Source organism: Peromyscus maniculatus, chromosome 5 (genome assembly GCF_049852395.1).
Source record: "Peromyscus maniculatus bairdii isolate BWxNUB_F1_BW_parent chromosome 5, HU_Pman_BW_mat_3.1, whole genome shotgun sequence".
NCBI lineage: Eukaryota > Metazoa > Chordata > Mammalia > Rodentia > Cricetidae > Peromyscus > Peromyscus maniculatus.
The window spans coordinates 102,166,444-102,194,055 of NC_134856.1; the positions used below are offsets into that span (position 1 = coordinate 102,166,444).

General features: G+C 43.8%; 1 protein-coding gene and 1 long non-coding RNA gene across 10 annotated transcripts in view; one reads left to right on the plus strand and one right to left on the minus strand.

Annotated features, from left to right (window-relative positions):
* Positions 1-27,612, plus strand: part of Elmo1 (engulfment and cell motility 1) — a 539,516-nt gene that overhangs the window by 97,058 nt on the left and 414,846 nt on the right. For all 9 annotated transcript variants that reach the window (XM_076572972.1, XM_042278256.2, XM_016007341.3 and 6 more), the window contains exons 3-4: positions 22,874-22,914; positions 24,695-24,767. In XM_076572972.1, coding sequence (XP_076429087.1) covers positions 22,874-22,914; positions 24,695-24,767 — 114 coding nt within the window. The remainder of the gene's footprint in view (positions 1-22,873; positions 22,915-24,694; positions 24,768-27,612) is intronic.
* Positions 19,588-27,486, minus strand: LOC121829559 (uncharacterized). The gene is made up of 3 exons (XR_006072487.2): positions 27,398-27,486; positions 24,985-25,047; positions 19,588-19,720 (listed from the first exon to the last, which is right to left on the minus strand). It is a non-coding gene; the product is annotated as an uncharacterized LOC121829559 (long non-coding RNA).

Sequence of the window (27,612 nt, forward strand, 5' to 3'; positions counted from 1 at the left end):
TCCACACTGAGGAGTTGGAGACTTTGGAGACCTCTTCTTCCTTCTCTAAAGGGCTGTAAAATCTGGGCAGTAATTACCGCTGCAGTCAGTGCAGCAGATACAGTGGCAGTGGCTGGGGCTTTTGCAGTCTTGCCCCATCTGCTGGACTGTGTCAGTGCTGGATTCCTGTCTGAAGCAGTAGTGATACCACTCAGAGGGACACACTGGGCTCTGATCATTAGGACAGATGGGCTGTCCCATCCTACCTGCGGGGACTCACGGGTGGGCAGATTGTTGTAATATGGACAACGTAAAACTTACTTATATGTTAAGTTATAACTTAAATAAAACACTTATTTATCTCCAGAAGAACCAACAAGTATTTTGTTGTAGTAACAGCTTCATAATAAAATTAGCACAGAGGGGCTTGGTCTTGGATCCCAGTCAATCGTAGTTTTATTACTGGTATAAAATTCATTGAGTGTCTAGCACATTATCTGGAATATAATACAGAACCAGAAAACATACACTGAATGAAAAAATATCCAGGGGGTTCATAAGAATCATTTCACTTGTGAGCCTGGATGCCTGACAAGTCATGTGATATGGCTCTCGTTCTTTGATTACAGATTGCCCAGGGAAGTTGGTCTCTTCTCATTTCACTGAAATCATTCTGGAACAAGTGATTGGAAGAGAGATGAGACTTAATTTACACTTACAGGGTTCAAGAAGCATAGTGGTGGTCTATATTTTCAATTAGAACACCATGGCAACTCTAACCATTATATTCTTGATACTACTTTATAATTATACCCACAGTTCTTTTTCTGGTCAGATTTTATTATCAGGTTGAAGATCACTGCAAAAGTGATGTGGCATTGTGTGGGATTCAAAGGAGTAATCAAAACAAACTCCACAGGTCAAACCAGAATAAGCGGACTTGAACTTGCATGCAAGAAGCGTTACATTGTGCAGACTGTTAAAAACTGGCCATCAAAGCAGCAAGCACCTCGCCGTCATGTTAGCTGTCCCCTGAGGTCACTGGAGCAAGAGCTCCTGCAAGTAAAGCACATGTGCCCCATGGCTTTGTGCAGGCGTCAGGCAGCCAGCATCACCCTCTGCACATCAGGTTTGCATAGCACTGGTCACATTTTACCTTTCAAGAAGACGGTCTGGTGGTATTCGACATAGACTCAATATGGTCGGGACTAGGTATGGTTGGCCCAAGAATGACAGCTGAAGTAGACGCTGCCCTGTCACTCCCAGCAGTCCTGTGCTCTGCTGAGGCCGGGATCTAGGTCCATCCTGCCTTGTTGCTTTGCTTCATCAGCGAGTGGGCCTCAGGAACAGCTGCTTGGGCCTTAGAAATGCAGATTCTCAGGTATTACCTAGGCCACTGACCCAGATGTGCATGGTAACAAGATTCCCAGGCTATCCTTGCGCATAGCTGAGTGACAAGTAGTACCTGAGTCAGGGTGCGCATTAGAATCACTAAAGCCACCGGTTTACTCTAAAAGACTCTCATTTAATGATTCTGATGAACTCTTCAGTTTTGATTTAACCGTGGTTGGTGGAATTTGTGGTCCTCTGTGTTAAGGCAGCCTTTGATACATATTCCAGCTGCCCGGGGAATCAGCGTAGTGTTCTCTGCTTTGGGGATGGTCTTTGCTGTGTGTATGAGTTTCAACAATTTTTTATTTATTTATTTATTTATTTTTGAGACAGGGTTTCTCTGTGTAGCTTTGCGCCTTTCCTGGAACTCACTTGGTAGCCCAGGCTGGCCTCGAACTCACAGAGATCCGCCTGCCTCTGCCTCCCAAGTGCTGGGATTAAAGGCATGTGCCACCACACCAGGCCCAAGTTTCAACAATTTTTAAAGAAAATAATCTTTGTACTTTGGAACAATTTTAGGTTTATAAAAATTGCAAAGGTTCTATGCTTTTACATTTATCCCCTTGTATTTAGTGTTCCCTAACCATTAACATCGTCACATAATTTCAGGTACTTGGTCCATAATCACACAACATACAGTGTATAGTCCATGTTCCTATCTTATCAGTTGTCCCAGTAAAGCTATTTATAGCCATTTTTTTTAATCATGATCACAAGATCACATACTACATTTATTATTATACCTCTTTGGTCTCCATTGTCTGAAATAATTCTTTAGTCATTTCTGACAGCTGTTTTGGAAAGCACATTTATGGAAAGTACTTCAGTTTGGGGTTCTGTGGTACATCTTATCTATTAGATTTGAGTTTTGCACTTTGGGCTAATGTACCAGAGAAATGGTATTGTGTCCTTTTCAGGGTGACATGTCAGGGAGCTCTCATGTGGTTTTGTTTCATTCTTGTTCACTAGTCCAGTGCTGTGGATGAGAACATGGGAGCTCAGAGAAGCTGCCTTACTTGCCAGTCAGTGATGGACCAGGACATGACTATAGGCTTCCTTTCCTAAGACTTAACTTTTAAATGGCTGTCTAAATGATGGTCCGCCTGGCAATTCCATATGGAGGCAGACTCAGAATGAGGAACCCAGGCTCTTCCTGCCTGGCTGGATCACAGCCCATCCACAGCAGTCAGTGTGGCTATCAGATGCTGTTTCCTGATAAAATGAAAACTTGGCATGAGACTTGGAAATATTTGCACATGCACTGAATAGTTGAAAGGATGACTACCTGGAGTTTCTCCTGCTTTTCTGTATCATTTGATAAGGATCATACTTTCTGCCTCTTGCCCATTGAATGCTAGCAGAAATGTTGGAAAGCACATTGTTAGTGGATGACTAACAGGGTTTTCACTAACAGGGTTTTTTAGAGTTTGGGTTAGGTATTGCTGTTCTGTGGTCTTCCTCCTACCACACCATGCTGTCATTGTCTCAACTCTGAGCAGAGGTCCCTGAACTTGTGCTAGAATCATCCAGGAGGTTTGTACAATGTGCCGTGGCTAGCTGCAGAGATTTTCATTCTGTCAACAAGGGTTTTTATATTACAATTAATATAACAAGCACCAGTGAATCTACACCAGGCTTCCTACAGTTTTAGAAATAGCCGCTGGGCTAGGGTGAGCTTGTCTTTAAATGCTGCTTCTCCAGTGCCTTGTGACCAGACTTTACTTGGTGATGGACATTTCACCAATGAATCGTGGTGGCGGAGCTTCCACTGTGGTAGTTACCAGGGGCTGAGCTCTGCTCAGCTGTCCTCCAGTGACACCTGTTGTGTGAGGACATCTGCTCACAGTGGACTTGTTTACATTCTTTGTCAGTCTTGAGCAGACTCTTCCATGTTTCTACTCAGCAGGAAGAGTCCCTAGGATCTTTTTTGTGAATTGGCTTTGCTGTACTACATGACACATTCCAAAGATATCCACTGTCTTGGTGCCTGACTCTGTTCCAGCCAGGCTGTGTGAGGCTGAGGAGGGTGGTTGTTAGGACACACAGAAGCTACAGTGATGCCACATTTTCTCTTTTAGTTACCTTTCATCTAATAAATACTGTATGTCTGTGGAAGCTGAGCATCTGGCCAGAGGTGCTTCCTGAGTGGCAGTGTAGTGCATGGGGTGGTGGTGGTGTACAGTATAGATGTATGCTGGGGCAGAGCAGGACTGGGACCTGGAAGAGTCTTTGCTTGGTGTTTCAGCTGTGGAAAAAAGTACTTTAGATGGAGTAATAAACAAAAACTTCTTGCTCCTGTTTTTTGGAGGCTGGAAATCCAAGGCAATGGTGATTGAGGATCTGGTAGGACCTATTGTTTTTAAAAAGTTTCTTCTATGAATTCTCCCATAGCCCATTGCACAGTCCAACTCTCTGGGCCAAAGACTCCCCTGCTTCCCCGACCTAGTCACCTACCAAAGGCTCCACTGTCATGTACCACCACCACAGGCTTAGTTTCATGTAGACGAATCTTAAAAGGTCTTATTAAATAAAAACCTGGAGCCAGATATAGGGGTGAAAACATGAGAGATCAGAGGAATAGGAAAGACCACAAGCTAACTTCACCTCACTGACACCTTCTTCTCCAAGAGAGCTACTTCCTGTATACCCGCGTCTATATGCCTTTCTGTTCTGCTCTTTTATTTGCTCTGTTCATCCAGCTAAATCACCTCCTCTTCCTGCCCAGCCCTGTCACTTCCTATCTGTCTGTACAGACCTCCAGACCTCTATAGTTAGTTCTGGGATTAAAGGCATGTGTCACCACAATTGGCTCTGTTCTCAGTGTGACTTTGAACTCACAGAGATCCAGGCAGATCCCTGTCTCCCAAATGATAGGATTAAAGGCATGTGCTACCACTGCCTGACTTCCGTGTTTAATATAATGGCTGGGTTTTTCTCTGATCTCCAGGAAGGCTTTATTTATTTGAGCACAAATAAAGCACCACCACAATTTGAGCTCAGAGTAAACACATTCTAAGCTAAGCAGTCCCAGGGCCCTGATTTCTGGACTAACTCAATTTGCCTCCTGGAGCCTTCTTCATCTTTCTTGAAAAAGTGGGTGGGACATAATAATTAGTTCTTGCAAAGGTTAAAGAAAATGTATGAAAACAATGTAGTTTATTGGCTGGTTCAAAGTCTTAATTGCCAAGGTAACCATTATTGCTCTTATTTTAAGCAAGTGTCCATTACATAGTCTAGTTCCTTTTCACCTGCATGTCCTGAACAGCACTAGAAAGCCAACTTGAACCTGTCCCACCTCATTTTCCAATCGTTTAGGAAGGTAGAGAAAAACTGGAGGGCAAGTGGGAGGCATTACCTGGCAGCAGGAAACTACTAGCTGGATATGTAGGTAGTTTGAGCTGTAGAATAGCCTCTGGCTCCCTAGTACTCCACCCACCATTTCTGCGCAGCTCTACATTTTGAGAAACAGCTCTTGCATTGTGGCCATGCCTTGAATCCTGCTTCTTCCGTGTCTAGCGACCCATTCTTACTTGATGTATGAGCATTTCATTAATGAACCAGAGGAGGAGCAGCTTCCTCAGTGGTGGCTATTTCACCAGGGGCTCAGCTCTGCTCAGCCGTATTCCACTGACCCCTGTTGTGTTTGAGGGGACATCTGCACACTGACCGCCATCACGTCTGGACAGCCATTCTTCTGGTCCCGGTACACTCTTCAAGCTCCAGCATCTCCTGCCGGTGCCCCACCCACTTTCTCTTTGCCAGACACTGAGCCAGCAAAGCGTCACTGCTATGCCTGAGAATGTGGCCTGTGTTTCTGTGTGATGACATTGACTCTTAGCGCCCTCTCTCTCCCCAGCTGTCTTCCGTTTCCAGGAGAGATGGAAAAGGGGCAGGTGCTTCTTCCTTCTCCAGCCTCTCAGACTATGCCAGCCCTGTCTCTTGTGAGTTTTAACAGCCTTTTATTTGTTGACCTTCTGTCCTGTCCAGTGCCTCTCCTCTTGATAGACTTTTCTTTTCTCCAACAGCAAACCCTTTGATTCCTAGCGTGGGAAATTGTCCCATTACCTGCAGCTCTGATTAGTCCTTAACTTACTGTTTCTCCATTCCTGTGCTTACTTTGATGTTTTTAGTATATTGGTTACACTGTCACGGTGCCTTCCTGGATGAACAGCACTTCCCTTTCCTTTGAAGCTGACCTTACAGATACAGTATCTACTAGTTTCAATCAAGTGGTCTTCCCTCAATCTCAGTTTCTCCCTCTTGGTAATACTATGCAGAATTCTCCTGAACCCGTATCCTCAGATATCAGTCAGGAGAGACTTCATTGCTGGTTTATTCTGTATTAAGTTTCCTCCTTGATCCTAGTCTGCTTCTGTCCAGATCTTTTCTATCCTCAGCCCTCTGGTCTGTGCGCTTACCGTGGATGGATAGTTTTGTTTTTAACTGCATAATCTCTAAAATGTTAAAACATCATGCCTAAGTGATACCTGCTCCCATCACCAGTGTGGACTATTATCTGGCACCACTTTCAAATCTTTGCTTGATGGAGGGATGACTTCCATGGACAAACCTTAGCTTATCTTTAGAAGAATACAGGGGTTGATGGAATTCTCCAATTGTGAAGAAAAGGGTCTTAGGGGGTTCAGTGTCTGAGTACAAATTATGGATTTTGTATAATGCGAGTTTGCAGGTCAGGTGAGGGGCCAGTCATCTTCACTAAGTGTGTGTTAGACAAACACTTAGAGAGGCTGCTACCCAGCTGATCAAGACCAAGAGGGTCTTGGGAAAACACTTTTCATGGGAAAACCCTACACATCTGTCTACTCATTCCAGATTCGTAGCCCACAAGAGACCTAAGGACAGATACCACTGAAGTCCAACTTGGTGAAACAATGAGTTTTATTAGGTTACTTACAGAAGCAGAGATGACACAAAGACAGCTGCCTCCCCACAGCTAACGCTATCATGACTTCATAAGGGCTAGAGACCTGGACCTCATTGCACAGCATGAAGGCAGCTCAACAGGTTGAGAGTGTCCTCTCCTGGTGGCATAGTATCCAAATCTCTGGCAGCTCAGCTTGTCCTTGTGTCTTCCAGGCAGTTTGGCTGCTCCTTGCTTTTCTTAGGCTTCTGAGCTGAGTTAAGAGTTTTCTTTGCAGCTTGGCACTTCTCAGAGAACTCCCAAGCAGTCTTGATTGTTTACTCTAGGGGAGGGAATGGTCAGGTAAATCTGTTAAGTCTCAGGGACTTCCTGAAGCTATTTTGAGTTGTTTATTACTTCTTGTCTTAAGGATCTTCTCTGCAGGGTGGACTGTTTCCATCTCAAGAAAACTCCTACACAACGGATGAGATGTTCATGGTTTCCAGCCTTAATTTGACTGGTCCTTCTTAATTGGTTCCTGGATTTTCAAGGCCTCCTTGCTCATTCCTGCCAGAGCGAATTTTTATTGCCCCATTTTCCCATTTGGATGATTTAGAGAAAGATTTTGTTTGAGCAAAGTGCAATATTCTAAAGAAAAAAAAAGATTATAGTTGATTATAGGATTTTCTAGTGATCCTGAGCCTCAAATCAGAATCCTAAGCATAGCTTCATAGTCCTGTAATTTCCCCCAAGCAATCTGTATCCGAGATATCTGCAGTTTTGAAGTCCCCTTCTGCTTAGTGAATACTGATTCTTTAGACATGTGTCCCTGTGTGTTCATAGCCTTCCTCATCTCTCCAGGTTTCCCTCCCAGCATTTTGCCTAGCTTGCCCCTGCTGTGAATCCTAGCTCCTGCAGAGATCCACGTCCTTACCCAGCCCTTTTGTGAACATATTATGATACAGTCCTGTTGCCAGCCTTCTAGTTTCTTGAGCTGTTTTCACGGCCTGTTGCTTTTCTTTTCGGCTAATACATCTATATGCAATGCAATTTACATTTCTCTTGTGTATACCCATCTCTTGAAATTGATTAGAAGCTCCTAGTGGTCAGCATGTGGTTTAGAATGCTTGTGGCCTGGGGTCTGTCACACTGATCTCTTTTGTCTGTGTGTCTACCATGGACTTGAGTTTTGAATAATTACGATAAAAATAACGTGTTGCTATTCTTCATTTGCCACACTTAAAAGAATTCCTTTCCATATATTGGTGGGAAGTTTGGTTCCACAAAAGAAACACAGATACATACGCTTTAAGGTAACCACGTTCAAATTGTTGGTGTTTTTTCCCTCAGTTACTATGTTTTTATAACATATTTAAGGTATAATTCAGTAGGTGCAAATCTGAGTTAGATTAGACCTTTCAAAAAGCTCGTTAATTAAGTAAAGTGCATTCACATTTTGTACTTGGCATTTCAGGGTTTTGCTGATCCTTCCCATAATAGTAGCAATAGTAATAATAATGGCTGCCCTCTAGTCAGCATGCACTGTGCCAGGCAGCGTAAGTACTCTGCACGCAGTGTTTTGTCATATTCCTATAGCCCCAAGAGTTCCCTGTAGCTTTCCTGTTTCGTAATTATTCACAGCCTCATTAATTTGGCTTCGAGTGTTCTGCTAGAAAGTTGCTGCATTGAATCCAGCACTGTTCAACACCGCTGCACAGTCAGACGTTAGTAAATCTAGGTCTCTCTTTGGCTGGTTCTGCATTAGCCTCTCTATTATGTTCCTACTTAATGATTCTTCCCAGTAGCAGCAGTCTGGTTTAAACAGAAGCTACACTGTCACAGGTATGCCTGCTCCACTGCTATCAATGTCATTTTTAGGGACTGGTTGAGTTAAGAAAGCAAAGACCGCCTTTGCTTAAAAACCAGAGGCTGTTTGCCCATTGGACTGGGTTGTTACAGTAGAGACCATGCAAAGCCATATGTGGCCTGACAGGCTAGCATGTAGGAGCCCGGCTCCTGGGCAGGCAGATTAGCAGGGTGCTTAAGAGTATGGACTTGGTGGGTACTGTTTGGACTCAAAGTCAGGTTTGACACTTCCCCTGGGTGTGACCAGGAGCAGTTTCCAATTTTGTAAGGAAGAATTGGCATTATTCCTAAGTCCTTCCTTGCATGCATGACACTGTGAGATAAGCATTCAGCTCTCTGCTTAACCATGCAGCCATTAGCAGCCAGTTCTCATTCTCCTGTTACACAGGATAGAATGAGCATCTCATGTTTTAGGCAAATCTGGAACCAGTAATAAAAAATTCTTGAATACATTAAACCGACACTTCAGCTTGGAAAGCTGCAAATCCCAAGCTGTGTAAACATTGACTGCCTGGTCAAAGGCAACTGGTAGACACCGAGCTCCAAATAAAAACACCTGAATTCAGATGGGGCTCTTGATAACAAAAAAGGAAGACAATCAGACAGAATTTTGAGAGAACTGCTTTTTAACCTGTGCTGCAGACACTAGCAGCCCTGGGATTTCCTTGCAGTGTTTTTCTTGAGTGCCTGGGTTAGATGCTCAGCTCTGGCGCTTTGACCTGATCATTCTTGGTTGTGGGGGCTGTCCTGCGCCTCCTGGCATTTTAATGACATCCTGGCTTTACTCATTAGATGCCAGTGGTGCCTCTCCTGCAGTGTGATGAGCAGAAGTGTCTAGACACTGCCAAATATCCCTGGTCAGTGGATAGAATTTCTTCCTATTTGAAAATGAACCAGATGAAAAGCTCCCTAGCTTGGCTTTGCATCAAGATTGCCCAGGAGCCATTGAAAATGCAGAAAGGATGGATGAGTGGTTCAAGGCCCATAGATTACTGTTTTTTATCAAATTCCCTTGGGGGATGATCTCATGATTATTGTTGCGTTTGGAAAACACTATTGTGAGGTCCTGGACATTTACTGACTCTTCTGGCAATGGTGTCTAGCTCCCACAGTAAATTTCAGTGTCTCTCTTAAAGCCAATGCCTCCATTTCTGCATCAATAACAGTGTCCTAATAATTCTGAGCCTCTCCTTACTTTACATAGCACACACATAACATCTTCAAGAAGTTACTGGACAGCAAGTGAGGAATGTGTGATAAGCCTATGTTATTACGTTAGGCATTTGTGCTGACCTAGAATGCTATTGGTGGGGGAACTTATCCCTCATCTGATTGTTGCAATACTTGAATTTGGTAACTTAGCATCTATTTCTTAAACTTCCTTTAAAATAAAGTGACTAGGGTACTTCCTTTTCTGGGCCTCTCTTTCTCTTTCTCTCTCATAGGATATTCTATAGAATATCCTATGAGAGAGAAAGAGATATTCTATAGAACCTCATATGAACTTACAACGTTACATGTATAGGAAAAGAAAGACAACAGTGCTGGATTCAATGCAGCAACTTTCTTTTTCCGAAAGCAGAGTTTAATTGGGCAAGAGTGAACCCCAACAACCATGCTGCTCTTCCGTTTAAAGAATAGCTTACATTTAGTACACTTTCTAGGTAGGTGGAAAGGCATTCTGCTGACTTGCCTCTTCCCATCAGATCGTTGTTTAGTGAAGTTTTAGCAACTCAGGCAGAGTTTGGGATCCAACAGTGTTTGATTGAAACTTTGTGACTAAAACCTTCTTCGTTTCTGCAGTGTTTGGTGTATGTTATGCCTTGTGCTTCCTCTTAAAAAATAGATTAGCTAGAGATTAGTGTATGGTGGCATACACACAGACACACACAGACAGGTACACACACTCATTCTTCCATCTCAGATGTATAAATTCCAGAAAGAGGTCATTTTCGGCTCCTCACACTAGGTAGATGAAGACCCTTGCTATGTGCACCTCTAACACCATGAAGCACACCGCTCACCAACCTTGGAGCCCATTGTAGGATGGTCTCTGTTGTTCCAGAGTGTGCTTTGTGCCTGCACAGTGTCTGGCCTACAGCAGAGCCACAACTGGAAGATGTATTAGTTGAGTCAAGGAGAGAGATGATGCTAGCATTCTCTATGTTTATCTGTATGGACAGTGTAGAACAATTGTGAACAAAGAATGGCTTTTGAGAGGGTATCATTTTCCTTGTCTTCATTAAGGGTTCTAAATATATTTATGAGGGCCTTATGAGGACCAGTGTGGGTCTTCCCATCGGGACTATGGGACAAGCTTGTGGTAATCTGTTTGGACTTCTCAGGTCTTCATCGATGACAGGATGCTTCTAGTTTCTAGCTGTCACGCCACCCTCCTAATACATATAGATGACTATACATTGCTGGTCTGTCTCGCCCTTCCCGGCATCTCTGGTACTTCAGTTTTAAACATTCTCTACTCCACAGTTCCCACTGCCCCTGGGCACTTTTCTTCTCGTCCTCTTCCTTTGGTAAGGGGCCACCTTATCCTTTCTGCTTGAACTGAAACTGTGTGTCTTCCTAGATTCCCTGCCCCCTCAGCCATTGTAGGAAACTCCTCCTCCTCGTTATGACACCTGTTGCCCTTGCTTGTCAGTGTTGAGGAGCGCAGCCCAGGAGAACTGAAAAACAGCATCAGGTCAAGTACAGTTACAGGAAGAACTTTATATGAGAGGCACTAAGAACGCCAAAACAAAGACAGTGGCCACAAAGTAGGTGGTTGTCAACCTAGAACAAGTGAGCACAAGGGCAAACAAACTAGAAACCTTAGAAACGAAACAGTACAAATACAAATGAAATATAAGGTATAGTATACCAGTTATTTAAAAGAATAAAACACACAAAGTAGGTCTAACTAAAGAGAGAATTGGTGAAAGAGGACAAAAGTCGGGATTCATCCAAAAGGTAGCCTAAAAAGAAAGGAATGAAAGTTATGAATGTCGGGCTCCACTGGCCAGGTCCCACCCTCTGATCAGTAGCCAGTTCTAATCCAGTGAGAATGAATGCATGGGAGAGAGGCGGTGTTTAAAGAAACTCTACCTAATATTTGATTCCTTTGGAGTTGAAGCAGATTTGACCATGAGGAAGAACAGGTTTTAGGTAACTGGATGAGTCAAGGCTTTCTCATATGGAACTCTGGGGACATAGTTCTCTGTCCAGGAGATGGTAAAGCAAAAGGCATAGGCCGGGAAATGACATGGTGGTTTTCACTTTCAGATGGTCCAGGGTTGAGAATTATTTGGTGAATTGCAAAATGGAATGAGCATAGTTAGCCTGCTCCTTCAGTGCCCCAGTGAGGAAATGATTATGACATGCCCTGGTATCAGGGGAGGTAGAATTGAGAGCTATGTCTCCTAGAGTGATGGAGGTACCATTGTTGTGTCCCCTCTGGCCTCTCTTTTTCCCTCTGCAATCTGTGCCTCAGGTTGGACACTGTTCAGTGGCTGCCTCTTTCAAGATTCTCTTGGGTTTTCACTGGCCTCAGCCTCCAGCAAAATCTGCTCTTGTTTGAGAATATATCCCAATTATGCCACTTTCCTCATCTAAAAACCTTCGATGCAACAAGCTTTCACGAGTTTCTGTATATGACCTAGATGGTTTCTGCTTCCATCTGGCCTTTTTAATCTCTTGTATTCTTGTGATGGTGTCAACACTTCCACATTCATCATAGGAGTCCGTTTAACTATTCCTTTTCATTTATTGTATCTCCAGGCAGAATTGCCCGTGGAACTTCACATGGTAGCTGCTGTTCATTGCCCCTCTCTGTCTATAGGCAGAATAAAGAGAAAAGTTTGAGGCATCTCCTCAGAATAAACAGACAGAATTGGGACCCAAGACTACAGTGTGAAGGATAGGGAAGATGTAATATTCATTGCAAGTCTGTATTTTGGTAAGCTAGAAGTAGACAAATACAAGTTGAAAATTGAGAGTTTGGAGGTAACAGCTGAACTTGAGCTTGTGGGTGAATATACACACATTGGAAGCAGCCTGAGACAAGGGAGGCCTGGAGAGGACCTCAGGGAAGCTGGCTTGGTGATGTGGACATTAACAACAAAAAGAGAGCTGGAACAGAGAAGCTGATGTTTACAGTTCCAGAGTCAATGTCAAGTTTTATCATGATTTCTGTGGATAATGTGTTAGGAAGGATCATCTACTAGACTCATAGAAATGCTAAAAGATTATAATTTAAGTAACATTTGTCACCAAGAATTAGCACCAAGGTACCCAGAGTCACAGTGTCCTGGATTCTGGTGGTGTCATCTGTGCTGCGTGGCTTTGAGCACCGTACATACACAAAACTCATACAGCTTTCTCAGTAGTGCAGTAGCCTTAGTAATACCCTCTTATATGAATATGTGAGGGCATCAAAATGGTTAGCAGCCACTGTTGCTGTATATTACAAACTGGTCAAGTGAAGACAGACAGTAGAAGTTTGCACTAATGCTTTGCTGAAGGTACGGGAATATGGAGACATGGTGGCCATTGTGTGCATATGTTAGATTTTCCCTGAAATGCCTGTTTTAATATTCTTCGAGCCTGCATTTCTGCCTCAGGTTGTCACCGTTGCATTAATGGAACATTTGTTTCAGATTAAGAGGCCCAGTCTCTCCAATGCCTGCTGGCAGATAGCTCAACAAACCCATTACAGTTAAGGGAGGGTAAATTGGCAGAGTGTGTCCACTCACAGACATGTGGACTGGTTGTGTCGTGAAAGACTAGTCAGAGGGTGGAAAACCTTTAGGGATGTGAACTTGCTTCTAAAATTGCCTTCACCGTCAGTTCCCTCCTGTGTTCTTCTGACTGTCATCGTGATAGGTAGTTTTATGTCAACTTGAAATAACCTGAAATCGGCTGAGAGGAGGGAATCTCAATTAAGAAAATGCTTCCATAAGATCCAGCAATAGGCAAGCCTATAGGGTATTTTCTTATTTAGTGATGGTTGTGGGTAGTGCCACCTTTGGGGTCCTGGGTTCTATAAGGCAGCAGGCTGAGCAAGCCAGGGGAAGCAAGCCAGTAGGCAGCACTCCTCCATGGCTTCTGCATCAGCTCCCATCTCCAGGTCCCTGCTCTGCTTGAGTTCGTGTCCTGACTTACTTTGATGATGAACTGTGATTTGGAAGTGTAAGCCTAATAAACTCTTTCCTCCCCAAGTTGCTTTGGTCATGGTGTTTCGTCACAGCAATAGAAACCCTGACTAAGAACAGTGCCATCTTCTCTGCAGTTGACAGAGCTTTCCTAATCCCATGTTTAAACTGAACCTGGATCCTACTTTGCGCTGAGGGCTTCTTCACAGGAAGTCACCTAGTTCAGTTATTTCCCATCTATCAGGGTGGACAGTCACACCTGGTTTTTCTGACTTCTTATTTTCAGACTGTCCACATCTGTATGGTTAACCTTCTGTATATGTGTTTGACTCAAGTAAGCACATTATTTGACATGGAGGTAGGTCAGCAGATCACAAGACCTGAATCAGTTCACAGTGAGATTCATTCATTTCCATATAGGAAAGGACGTCAGTGGTAAGAGCAGGGCAGAGCCCAGGCTGGTGCTGTCTTGAAGCACTTCTTGGAAGGCTTAGTATTGAGAAAAGTTGAGAACAAGATAGGAAGTAGGAAATTGGTTCTTGTTGTCAGAGACAATGAAATTTGGGAAATATTGATAATGAGCAAAATAAAATAGTGAGCGGTTGGAAGGAGATTCGGGAGATCATAGATGACACAAGAGCTTTTGTGTTGTGACTCAGTTTTCAAAAGTTTCTTTTTTATTTGAGGGGAAAAACCATTTCTACAGAATGTGTCAGAGCCTCTAAAAGAGATAACTGTTTATTGTTAGCCCACTAATGTGTTGGAGTGCTAGTTATTTATATCTTTGCTTATCTTCATAGCCAGTAATTTTTTTTTTGTGGCACAAATATTGTGCTTTATGTTGGTAAAAAACATTAGATTAGTTCATGAAACTTGAAACAAGTCCTTTTTAATAGACGATTTTTGAAGTGAGTCATCATTTGTCAAGAAATAGGAGGCATGGTTTGTCATCTTTCAGGTTCTCATATTAATCTTGGGAGGCGGCTCTGAGCCCTTTTTTTAAATATAATTACTGGAGTCTTGTTTCATTGATTCACATTGCAACTGCTGTCAAAAATACTGATTTTGCAAGAAGCCGCTAAATTTGCCCCTTGGAAGTATGGTTTTTGTCATTATCTTTCAGATTAGTTCAGGTATTATTATGAAAACAGGGGATGTATGCACCACTCTCAGAACACATCGCTTGTCTCCAGACTAACCCTACAGCTCCGAAGTGTGGAACAGTCATAAGATCTTTGCCGGACAATAAAGCTAATAGAGTAGCTGGTGCCATTTGACCCAGTGTCAAGGAGCTAGCTGGGTCATTGTGCATAACAGTTTCTCCAAGTCATAGTGTGCTAGTTGCAGTCAGCCTGCGAATGCTTTCTCTCTGGTACCCTGACATTTGGAAGCTGGGTTTCTTTTCTTTCTGGGCCAACTTTACCCATAACTGCTGTGCAGAATCTGTTCAATGAGTTTCCGTTGTCTGTAAAGCAAAGGAAAATCCCCAGCGCTGTGCAGTAGCCCTTCAGAGTGTCAGAAAAAAGCCGCTGTCAGTTTCTTTGAAAGCACTGCAGAAAGGATTAGGAGTCTAGGACCCAAAACTTGAGATCCTTGTGGAAAATAGTTTCCCAATTAAAGGGCTATGAGTTAATGGCTATGTGGGAAGGTCAGTGATCAACAGGGACTAGAGGTTGCTTTGTCCACTGGCTGTGACCCTCCTCAGCTACTTAGCTTCAGGAACAGTCGGAGGCCACAGACAAAGGGAAGTTAAAAACTCTTCAGTGTTGTTCGAATCTTAGATGGTCTTTTAATAACAAACAAACAAACAAACAAAACCCCAGAGCCAGATATCAGGGTGAAAGCTGAAAGATCAGAGAAGCAGAGCAGCCAGCCACTAGTTCTTACCTCTACGAAATCCTCAGCCTAAAGAGAGTGCGTTGTTTTTTTCTCACGCCTTATATACCTTTCTCAGCCCTGCCACATCACTTCCTGGGATTAAAGGCATGTGTGCTTCCCAAGCAAAGGCATGAGATCTCAAGTGCTGGGATTAAAGGTGTGTGCCACCACTGCCTGACCTCTATGTCTAATCTAGTGGCTGATTCTGTCCTCTAATCCTCAGGCAAGTTTATTAAGGTACACAATATATCACCACACTTCAGGGTTCATAAATTGCATACTGTGTGAAGGCCTGTGCATCTAGGGACTGCCAGAGGGTCTCAGACGCAAATATCTTCAAAGCAAATAGACTCTTGTTGTTCAAATACACAGAACAGAATAGAGATCAAGATGCATCATCACAGGCTAGAGTCACTTTATAGTGGGAGGAAGGATTGGATATTCAGGAATTTATTTAATTTCTTTATTTTTTAGAAAGTATCTGTGAATGTCTAAGCAGGGAGATTACATTGAATGGACTTATTTGTAAGTGACAGTTAGATCTTACTTTGGACCACATGCTGTTCCAAGGATCTTGCAACATTGTCTTAATTTTTATGACTCTACTGTGTACAAGGGATAGCTTTTACTCTGGTTTTTGGAAGAGTGGTAATGTACCTAACTTTATCAAACTAGGAACTGTAAAAGCTGGGTGTAGCCCCAAGGTCTTTCTCTGAAGTTGTTCCAGTCAAGAGAAGGTCAGGAGAACTAGGCAGTGATCATCATTCCAACCAAGTAATTTTCAGGGGTCCTTTCACTGAATCATCCTTTGAGCATGTTTTTCTGTGTCCTAAAAATATTCAGAGTGGATATATTGATGAGTTGAGTGTTGTTTCTAAGAGATCCCCGTGAGCCTGAAGTGTAGCTGTCGGAGTGGAAAACTACAGCCCGCAATGCCCTGTCGCTGACAGGTGTCTGTACAAGCTGGGCTGCTCCTGGCTGCAGCAGGCAGGTGGCAAGGCAGAAACATGGACAGCAACAGATTGGAGAGCTTGAAGATAAACAAGGGGCTGCATAAAGTCCCCAAGCCAGGATTTTTGGCCAGCAGTCAGGAACAGGTGGTTGAGTAGCCAGGAGTGGCCAGAATCACCCCACGCTGAACCAGGAGGGACTCTGATGAGGGATAACAGCTGAGGGGTCTCCTGGGAAAAAGGCTCCTGGCAGGCTGGTCTGGTTTCCTCCTAAATAAACAGCCCTCAGCAGGTCTCTCATGCCTTAAAGGGCTATATAACCTGAGTTGATAGAGTGGTTTTTTTGGTTTTGTTTTTGTTTTTTTTATCGAACAAGCAGACAGAAAGAGAAAGGCTCCATTTTAAGGGGTGGCAGGACAGCTCTGGAGAGCCGCTGATCTGTGCAGGGGTTCCACTTGGGACCAAACGTCAGAATAAACATCAGAAAGGGAGATGAGGATTCTGAGATGTGTGCTACTGCATTTTTCTAAAGGAAGTGAGGGAGGTGAAGAGGGAGAGGAGAGAGAGAATCAGCATATAGTTATCGAGAGCTATGCCAGACATGCAGACTTCTAGAAAACAAGACATTTCTGGCATCTTAATTATTTTATGAAAAGTGGATAAAAATCTTCTTATGGGGAATCTGCTTTCTGGACTTACAGACTTGGATCAATTAAATGAAGTGAAAGAACTCCCTTGGAGAGCAAAAGATGAAATGAGAGGAATAAGTCCATGAAAGGAAGGCTAACATTACCGGTGCCATAACAGTGGCAGAGCACTTGTCTAGCTGGTGCAAGTGCTAGGAACAGTTCCACACACACAGGGAGAAAGAAGGTACCTAAGTTGCCAAGAAGAAAAAGAAACCTGAGTCATTAAGTATATGTATATGACATCCTGCCAACCAGGTTCACGTGAAAGTGCAGAGTTCATTTGACAGATGAGTATGTGTTAAAAAATATTAGCTGCCGGGCGTGGTGGCGCACGCCTTTAATCCCAGCACTCGGGAGGCAGAGGCAGGCGGATCTCTGTGAGTTCGAGGCCAGCCTGGGCTACCAAGTGAGCTCCAGGAAAGGCGCAAAGCTACACAGAGAAACCCTGTCTCGAAAAAACCAAAAAAAAAATAAATAAATAAATAAATATTAGCTGGTCAGCTCACTGTGGCTAAAAGAAAAGGAGAAAAGATTGTGGCTCTCGGCCTCTGTGTATGCAGAAATGTGGCCATGGTCTGGTGCTCCAGGTTCTGAAATGCAGGCCTGCCTTTCTGACCTCAATGCACTGTGTAGTTGGGGAAGGTACTTTTCACTTTTAAAACAAAAAATCTTCAGAAATTTAGCTGTATGAGTTTATATATATGTTATAAAACTATACTTAAGCAGTTGAAATAATTTACTTTCAACATTTGAATTCAGATGATTTCCAATAGAGTTGAAAACAGATTTTTAGTTCTTTGGGCAGGGGATGGTGGCATTACATCTTAGGGGGTGGCATTGCATTTTAGATCTGTTTTTTGCTTTTAGGCTTTTTCTTTCAGTGACTTCCTGGTTAGCTTTAACTGTAAACTTAACAGCCCACAGTCATCCAAGAGGATAGCCTCAAGTGAGCAGTTGCCTGGGTTGGATTGGCCTATGGGCATGTTTGTGTGGACTGTTTTGATTATTAGTTGATGGGGGAGTGCAGGTCTTCGTGGCATCATTCTTAGCCAGGTGGCCCTGGACTGTATAAGAAATCAAGTTCATGAACCTGTGAACAAGCCAGCAAGCAGCATCCCCTCATGGTTCCTGCCTCCAGGTTCCTTTCTTGAGTTCCTGTCCTGACTTCCGTCAATGATGAACTGAGACCTGGAGGTGTGAGCTAAAATCCCTTTCCTCCTTGAGTTGATTATGGTCATAGTATTTTATCAGAGCAACAGGAAGGAAGCCGGGACACTGAAAGGAGAAGTGTCTGGCCAGTCGTAGAGATCTATGGCTGAATGTGTTGCTCAGGTTGCTGTTCTCCCAACCTTGAAGAATTGGACAAAGATAGAAACAGCTTGTAGAACATCTTAGACGAGTGTTATCTAGCTAGACCATTGGCAAAGATGGTGACTAACTTAGAACTCACTGGTCAGCCAGCCAGTTGATGCAGAACTCAAAGGTTTCTACAAGAAGTGAGAAAACTATGATGCCAGCCCTGGGCTTTCCAGTTTACTATCTTAGTCTGACTTGAGAGTAGCTTGTCTTGCCTTTTAGGTACTGCTTACTGATGATGCTGGCCTGTGGTCTGTGTCCTCATCAGCTGGCTGGCTCCAAGCCATGCCTTGCATTTCTCCTGAGCCCAAGTCTGTAGAGAGTAGTGACAGCTTTTGTGGATCTGAGAGCTTATGGCCAACAGCTGCTAAGAGCCACCCAGTAGTGGAATATGTTGTTAGAAGTGTGAAACCCACCCATTATTCCAGCCTCTTTTTTTTTTTTTTAAATAGTTTGCTTCTTACTTATACATTCTTGTTTCTTAATCCACTTCATAGTATTTGACTAGTGATTTCAGAAGTGAACCCAGGATGTAGTTTAAGCAGGCAAGTACTCGATGAGCGTATTTTTTTTTTTTTTAAGAACAGTTAGTTTTATGATTTCCAGTTACTATAAACATTGAGTCTCTCCACTGGCACCTACATTCTGTGATACTTCTACTGAGGGTGGAGAATGGTGGAAGTCACAGGTAAACTAAGATTCCTTGTTCTCAAGGGACAAGAAGAAAAGACCATATGCAAAGTGCTCAGGAGTGAATCATTTTTGTTCCAGATGAAAAGTAAAAATAATTATGTCTTTCTGGCAACATCAGGGACATGTACTTGGAGAAGGTGGCTTCGACATGGGTGATAAATAATTTGTAAGATCTCAGTTGTTAGAGGTAGGACAAAGAGAAAGGGGGCATTCTTAACAGAGCACATGGTGCCTCAGTGAAAATGTGGATCTGGCATATTTATTTTAATCATCTACAATATTTAGAAGCATGGGTCATTTGTACCGAGGGGACTCTCTTGACAGCAGACTCTGGAACTTAGGGATTTACATACTTCATAGATAGCAGTGATCACCAGAAATCTGTGGAAGATGTTAGAAGAGACACATGTGTAAAATTTGAGGGAAAAGTTGAATTTTGTTTAGTGACAGTTGACATGGTGATTAGACAATAAGACTGGAGATGTGGAGACTTAAACTTGTAAGCATTTGTGGGTGGCACCCCAGAATAAAGGTGGTAGATACAACTCGGAAAGAAAAAGAGGTTGTGAGGATGATGACGACACCATAAGATGTGCTATCTTGTACACGTTTGTGTCACAGAAGGGAGCAGAAGAAAACGAAAGCAGGACAGGTTCTCGGAAATGTGCCTGGTAGACCTGCCAAAATAAGTACACGGCGTGTAGGAATTCAGACAGCCAGTCTGAGCTGAGCCGGTGGTCCAGCATCTGACTGTAAACTTATGGAAGCAGTTACTAATTAAGGGTTGATGTCACAGAGGCTTCTTGGTCTGGAGAAGCGGAATTCAAGATGCCATGGTAGCAGGTGCTGTTGGAGGCTCCATCTAAGGGTTGAGTTGGGTTGAGAAGGCAAGAGTTCTGAAGAAGAGGAGTTCTGAGGAGGAGGAAGAGGAGAGGAGGAAGTGGTTAGGGTGATGTAATAATGTGACCATCAATAGCACATACCTACAACTGGATATCAGATTTGAGTAACTTGAAAAAGTGGGAGCTAATGATTTCCAAGAGCCACAATGTCACATGAAGCTAACGGGAAAAGGAAGGTGTGAACGGCTGTCAGTTAATTGGATTAAGGTTTAATTATAGCAGATAGGAGAAGGGTCAGAAAGTGGGCCATAGAGCCAGCCCCATCTTATGTAATCGTGATTTTAATTGGCTGAGATGCATTTTGAATGTTCAGCTCACCATTGTTCCTTTTGCGCTGTGAGAGTTTTTGTTTAATCTTTCTATATTCAAGTTTGTAAGTTTTTTCCAGTTTCATGGTCTTTATTCTTTTCACATATTCAACTTCAGAATGTTCCAGATATAATAGTATCCCAGAGACGTCTGTCTTTTTAAACTGGGTTCTATATCTATGAATCAGATGTGAATTAAAACCCAAGTCATTGTCTGAGTCCTAGATTTAGAGGTTTGACTTGGTTCAGAAACCTTGTCCTTTTGCAGCAACCATGCCCTTTTGTCTTGATCTGCCTCTAGTGTGATTTAAGACTGAAGCCTGGCCTTGTTATTTAGATCTTGTCTTTGAGGACACAAGAAGTAAGATATGGGGCAATGGGGCTCTCTGATAGGACCCATCCTTACATCTTCATATCCTGAAGGGGTCTGCCAACTAGAAATACAAAGTTGTCATCTTACTAGGAGTTTTCTGTTTGTTTGATATTCTTTGTTTTTATTTTTTGAGATAGTCTTACTGTGTAACCCAAGTTGATATTGAATTTGAGATCCTCTTGCCTCTGCCTCCAGAACCCTGGAATTAGAGGCCTGTATCCACGAAAATTTGTTCCTAAAGTTTCTTGCCATTTGGTTTTAAGAACCCATTTGCTTTCTAGTTCACAGATGCAGTCAGTGGACAGACCCTGGCAAAGACCAAGGAATTGTTAATGTAACAACTATAGTCGATCAACTCAGGATGTTAAGCATACCAGATTCTGGGCATTTCTCAAGAATTCTTGGTTCCCCTGGACATAATGCTAAGTGAAATAAGTCAGACTTGAAAAGCCAAATATAAGCTTTAAATTATGTGAGAACGCTGAAATAATCTCAAGTTGAGAATTAAATAGTGTTTACCGGAGCCTAGAAAGGGGTAAATGCACAGTACAGAGAGAGGATAGTTAATGGGGACAGGGATGCAGCTGGATAGGAGGGACTAATTCTGGTGTGGTGCTAGGTGTTGAATCCAGGGTTTCACCCATCCCAAGCATGTGATGATGTACCACTAAGCCATGCTCTAGCCCAGGAAAAAATAATCAATCTCTAATGTTTTGAAAGACAGTAGGATAACTGTGTTCAAAAAGAATTGATTGAAAATTTTGAAACAGCTGGTAAAAATGATTTTGGGTGTTCCCAACACAAAGAAATGATGTGTATCTAGGGAAGTAGATGTGTATATCGTTAGTTACCCTGAGCCAGTTTCTACATACTGTGCAGCATGTATTGAAATGCCATGCTACAGCCCAAAAAATGTGTGCAGGTAGCATGTCGATTCAAATGTATCTAAGGAATTAAACAGAAGGTAAACTTTAAAAAAATATGTGGTTCCATTTCCCTGCCCACTGTGTGCATAGCTGCAGACAGAGATAAACATTGCTTTGTGCCCAGAGAGGGGATGTGGTGGTGGAATTCTTTCTGGGTACTGCCCTTCAGCTCAGTCCTTCGGCGAGCTACTGAAGCCTGTGGAGGGACAGAGGAACAGTGTTTAGAGTTCCCTTGCAGACAGGCAGCCTTTGCTCAAGGCCAAGGATGAGCTTTGTCAGCAACCTTGGAGGGCAAGGAGCCTAACCATTTTAGGACTCTTTACTCTTTTGAAGTAATTCCTATGTAGTTATAACCATTTAATTTTCATAACAGCCCTTAGGTTAGGTAGCAGCTATCCTCATTTACAGATCAGCTAGCAATGTTTAGAAGATTAAAGTAACAACAGCTTACACTGCAGATACAGTAAGCTACCAGCGTCTCAGCTTGCCAGTCTGAGTCAGAATTTCTACCTGAGTACCACAGCGCTAGCTCTTCAGAGGGGCAAAAGTGCTAGCTTTTTTTAATGGGTGCCTTTCCAGCCCAGAACTGTGTGTGTGTGTGTGTGTGTGTGTGTGTGTGTGTGTGTGTGTGTGTGTGTGTGATTTGTCTTCCTGTCTCCCCTATATCCGTTCCTTGTCTGGGGTTTATTCTGGTTGACACGCTCCTCTCATCCCTCTTCTCTTGCTGACAGCCAGTGTCTGCTGGTATCTCCTCAGTGTGTGGGGGCAGGCAGAGCACAGCTGTGCAGTTCGGGCAGGAGCACAGCTGTGGTCAGCTGCCAGTTGACACAGCGGCACATGGTGTCACGATCGCATTTCTCGGGTGGTTCAAGCTGCTGAATCAGTGGCATTTACTGGGGCCACAGTTGGGTGAAAAGTCTACATACCTGCAAGAGCAATGGTGTGTCTCCCCAAATCCCATGTGCCACATGTTCTCATAAAATTATCATGGCTAAGGGGCTGGGGAGATAGCTCAGTAATTAAAATTTCCCATTGTTCTAGAGCACCTGAGTTTAGTTCCCCAGCACTCACATTAAGTGGCTCATAGCCACTTGTAACTCTAGTTCCAGGGGGCTACAGTCACCTCTGTGTGCGCATGAGCCCCTTCACACACATAGACACATAATTAAAAAATAAAGTAAATCCTAAAAATATCATGAATGAGAGCATGTTTGCATAAAACCAAAAAGCTGCTTGCTTGATTCATATACAGCTTGAGGGGACTCTGTGTCCACCTTGACCTTAAAGGTTCCCATTTGATTTTAATAAGACACATTTAAATATGATGATAATTTTCATCATAGAAACAAGGACCTTAGAGGTAATGAATAGTTAATGGATTTGATGGTGACACCTAGTAGTTTGTTACCCCGAGAAAAGTAAGACATCCATTGACAGCTAAGAATAGCAAATATAGGTTTTCCTCATTTAAACTTTTTTGTTAGTAGTTTCTTTTTGTTGTTGTTGTAGTTTAAAATGTTGAAATGAAACTAACCATATTTCCTTTTTTTCCCCAGAAAAAACCACTGTCTGCAATAATAAAGGAAGTCTGTGATGGGTAAGTGTCACTCGGGGCTCAGCTGAGGCTCTTTAGTCTGTACATTCTAGGCAAACAAAATATTTGCAGTGGAGTGGCGAACAGTATTCACAGCATTATAAGTACATGCTAGCCAAGTATATGTTCCTAACTCAGCACTCCATCTGCCCAGAGTTGCCCACAATTCCTGTGTGCAGGTTGCACCCCATTCTACCAGTCTTGACCATTCTTTCTCCAAGAGCAGACAGTGAACTAGGTGGGTGTTGCACTGTAGGCTTGCTTTTCTTTGTTTTGGGAAGTCGGTTGGGAAGTTTGGCCTTCCCGGCAGGGAGCGATCTAAAGGTTCCTGGGGTTAAGCACACACTCCATCTGAAAAACCTGAAAGCCCATATGCCAGAGAAGATGCGGAGCCTCACATGCCATGGGGCTTTCCTGTTTTCCTGCCTGTGCTGACAGTCAGGGAGAAAGCACATTTGGGAGTTAGATGAGACGTGGGGACTGGCACAGCAGAACTGGTAGTCTAGTCTGTTCCTGATAAAGGCCCGAGACCTGGAATTCTTAACTGGAGCGTTCCAGTAGGTGTCAGGCATACCAAACGAGGGTTTGGAATTCTGAGAGGACTGAAGCATGTTGATCGCCTAAAATGTAAACCGTTTTCATTTCCTTTGCTTTTGTCTCTCCGCTTCAGTCTCTTATAAAAGTAAAGAATGTTGCATTTAATATTGCACCGGTCCCACCTCTGGTGTTGGAGATGAAATGCTGAGAGTAGGACTAGGCCTAGGCAGCCACCTGTGAGATGACTGGAGCCTGGGTAGTGAGGTAGTGAGGGTGGGCGGATGCTGGAGCCTGGGTAGTGAGGGTGGGTAGTGAACGTGGGCCGATGCTGGAGCCTGGGTAGTGAGGGTGGGCCGATGCTGGAGCCTGGGTAGTGAGGTAGTGAGGGTGGGCCGATGCTGGAGCCTGGGTAGTGAGGGTGGGTAGTGAACGTGGGCCGATGCTGGAGCCTGGGTAGTGAGTGTGGGCCGATGCTGGAGCCTGGGTAGTGAGGGTGGGCCGATGCTGGAGCCTGGGTAGTGAGGGTGGGCCGATGCTGGAGCCTGGGTAGTGAGGGCGGGTAGTGAGGGTGGGCCGATGCTGGAGCCTGGGTAATGAGGGTGGGCCGATGCTGGAGCCTGGGTAATGAGGGTGGGCCGATGCTGGAGCCTGGGTAATGAGGGTGGGCCGATGCTGGAGCCTGGGTAATGAGGGTGGGCCGATGCTGGAGCCTGGGTAATGAGGGTGGGCCGATGCTGGAGCCTGGGTAGTGAGGTAGTGAGGGTGGGCCGATGCTGGAGCCTGGGTAGTGAGGGTGGGTAGTGAGTGTGGGCCGATGCTGGAGCCTGGGTAGTGAGGGTGGGCCGATGCTGGAGCCTGGGTAGTGAGGGCGGGTAGTGAGGGTGGGCCGATGCTGGAGCCTGGGTAGTGAGGTAGTGAGGGTGGGCGGATGCTGGAGCCTGGGTAGTGATGGCGGGTAGTGAGGGTGGGCCGATGCTGGAGCCTGGGTAGTGAGGGTGGGCCGATGCTGGAGCCTGGGTAGTGAGGGTGGGTAGTGAGTGTGGGCCGATGCTGGAGCCTGGGTAGTGAGGGCGGGTAGTAAGGGTGGGCAATTATACCTTTGTCTTGGGAACTTACTTCCTTGTAACAAGTACTATACTGGCCCAATTTGACTCCGAGAGAGTTTAATTAATCTTAACCCTATAAAACTACTAAAGCAGAAACCGCCACTTTCATGTTTCTGATTATTTATGCTTGTGTTTTAAAGGTGGTCTCTTGCCAACCATGAATATTTTGCACTGCAGCATGCTGATAGTTCAAACTTCTACATCACGGAAAAGGTAGGCGACTGCATTGTTTAATCTGGGGGTACTCATACTAAAGGGAAGTAAATCACTGCCATTTTTTTCTGTTTAGGGCTGGTCAAAATTTTATGTCCCTACCCTCTGTGACAATAGGGTCTGTAAAGCAAAAAACTGCTCATTGTCCCTGCAGGTGGTGGCCCTCTGGCTATCAGGGTGGTGTAGTTAGATGCCTGGAAACGCCTTCAGAAATTACCTTTTCTTCCCAGAAGACCTTTGGGGCTTTAGGAGCGATCAGATTTTCTTTTCACATTCCTGGCTGCAGATGGAGAGGTAGCAGTTAGACTAGGGTCCGTGGCAGGTGTTGGTTGTGTTTAAGTATACCTTTGGTGTCTTTAATTCAGTCCATAAACACTTGTTTTCCATTGGATTATTTTCTCAATACTTTTTTACTTTTGCTGCACCTATATAATTTGCACACTTTACTTTGTGAGATAGAGGACACAAATAAAGAAAAGTTAAATGTTGGCAGTTACGTTCTATCACTGTGTGTGGTTTCATTCATCAGCCATGGGCAGTGAAATCGATTGAGATGATTGCAAAACCTCAAACTTGAGAATAGCACAGAGTGGCTCAGAGTGTGTATCCTGTGCTTTTTGTGAAATGTTTTTCTCATATACCTGCATATTGAGCGTGTAGATTGAACTGATTCTTCAACCTGTGTTGTGATAAGCCAGCCACTTGGTCACAAATGGCTCTGCCTTTGACTAATGAATGTTGATTTGTGTCCACCAGTGGCTGTCATATCCCTTTACCGAAGAAAGACCCAGAGTATAATCATCTCAGGGGGAGAGAGAGAACCTCTCACAAGGACAGGTTTTCAAATCTCAACACCAGAGACTGAACGGGGAGCTTTAGAGAGGTCCTGAAAGTTTCCATTTAAGGGACTCTCCAGGGAGTTCTGGTATAGTATAGCCACAGATTTCTCAAAGAGGAAAGAGCCCTTGTGCTTTGGGGACAGACAGGTCTCCTTTCTAAGGAGCCAGACCTACCCCCAGGGGGGCACGGTGTGCTCTGACCCCAAGTTGTTACAAGGTTAGATTGAGAAGTGTATGTTTGTACTGCCGTTTCTTAGAATGATTTTAAAAATCACTATCAAAAGCATCATATAGCATTGTGTCATCCTTTTTTGAGCTAAATTTCATCTATGCTCAGAAAATCCAAACTGCCAAGAATAGGGGGACATTCATTATTTTTTGAGGCACTGGAATCATTTTGGGAGGGGAATCTTGTTTGCCTAGGGAATTCTCACTGTTGGGTTTCAAAGGGACTGTCTGCATCTGTCTGCCATCAGTTCCTCAGCACACAGTCAGAGAGATTAGCCTTTTATTGAGAGTTTAGAGAGTGAGAAAACTCATCTTCCCAGTCATGGTCCTTTGTTTGTAAATAACATGTCACCACTCTTCTCTTCCAGCTGTGTGTGCTTATGCGAGGCACAGAGATGGGCGTGCCCAGTGTAGGACAGCAGTGCATCTTGAGATGCACTGGGTCAAACCTGGGTTACTCCCAGACTGCATCCCAGTTTTTGCAAAACAAATAGGGACCCCTTTCCAATTCTTAAAATAGTGTAGTTAACATCCTCTTGTTACCTACAGCCCAGTGAGTTGTTAGGCAATGTCTGCGTCACCATGGTAACCAGTGACTAATTTTTGAAGCTTGTACATGCCATTAGTTTCTGACTTTCACTTGCTAGGAAATGATTGTTCCTCTCCCTGACAAAAATTCCCTGTAATTTAAAAAGGGAAATATTCTTTAGCTCTGGCCCAACATGGGAACACAGGAAGGGATTGAGGGATGTTGGAATTTCTCCCCAAAGATTCTCAAGAAGGAACCCCTCCCCCGCCTATTTTTCTCATGTTATCTGAACCCATTTTCTAAAATAGTTCTCGTTTACTCTTTGGACCATGGGGACAATGTCATGTTAAGGAGCATTTTGTAGAAGTATAGTATGAAAAGTTTGTAGGGGACGTTAAAAAGCATCTATTTGCAAGTTCAGATTCTGGCTCAGAAACATAAATTCCAGGATAGATGAGTGGTGTGTGTGTGTGTGTGTGTGTGTGTGTGTGTGTGTGTGTGTGTGTGTGTGTGTGTGTGTTATGTGCCTGTGCATGCACACATGTGTAACTGTTTCGGTGAAATTTCTCATTTTGAGGCAGAATGGTAGTGAGAAGGTACCCAGTGTTTTTAGCCATCACCTTCATCACAGTCTTATGAGGTAAGCATCTTCATGTGAATGGAGGAAATGGGACCAAAGGAAGTTATAAGACAATTTATTTAGGCCAGATACACCAGAAGTGACCAAGCCCAGTTTGGCCCTGGTAACTCTGCTGCCTGAACTCCTGTGTGTTGATACCCTGACATCTGGCTGGCCATCTTGATCCCCATTGCCTCAGGAATCACAGGAAGACAGGACCATTGTTAGCAGTGTTAGTGTGGGACTTTCTTTTCCTGGTGTAGTAGGGGAATTTACATCAGGTGTAACATCCATGAACTCACTAGAGTTACAAACCCTTTTGCCTGCCTTTGCTATAGATTATGTGACCTGCTGGGATAAGGACTGTGATTGTACTAATGGCATCTTTTCTTTTTAAGGGAAATGAGAAAATTACCTTGTCCTCTTTACCTCTTAAGTATGCAGAAAGGGGAGGAAGTAGGGTTGTTTGGGGCCATCTGTGTTCTGCTCTCCTCTTCTCTTAAGTGCTCTGAATTCTGTGTTCCAGAATTTCTGACAGACAGCACTGTGTGGCCTCTGGGACAGGGCATCCTGTTCTAGGGGGTTATTGTACAGATCCCATTGTCATCAGAGTGAAACCAGTACCCCAAA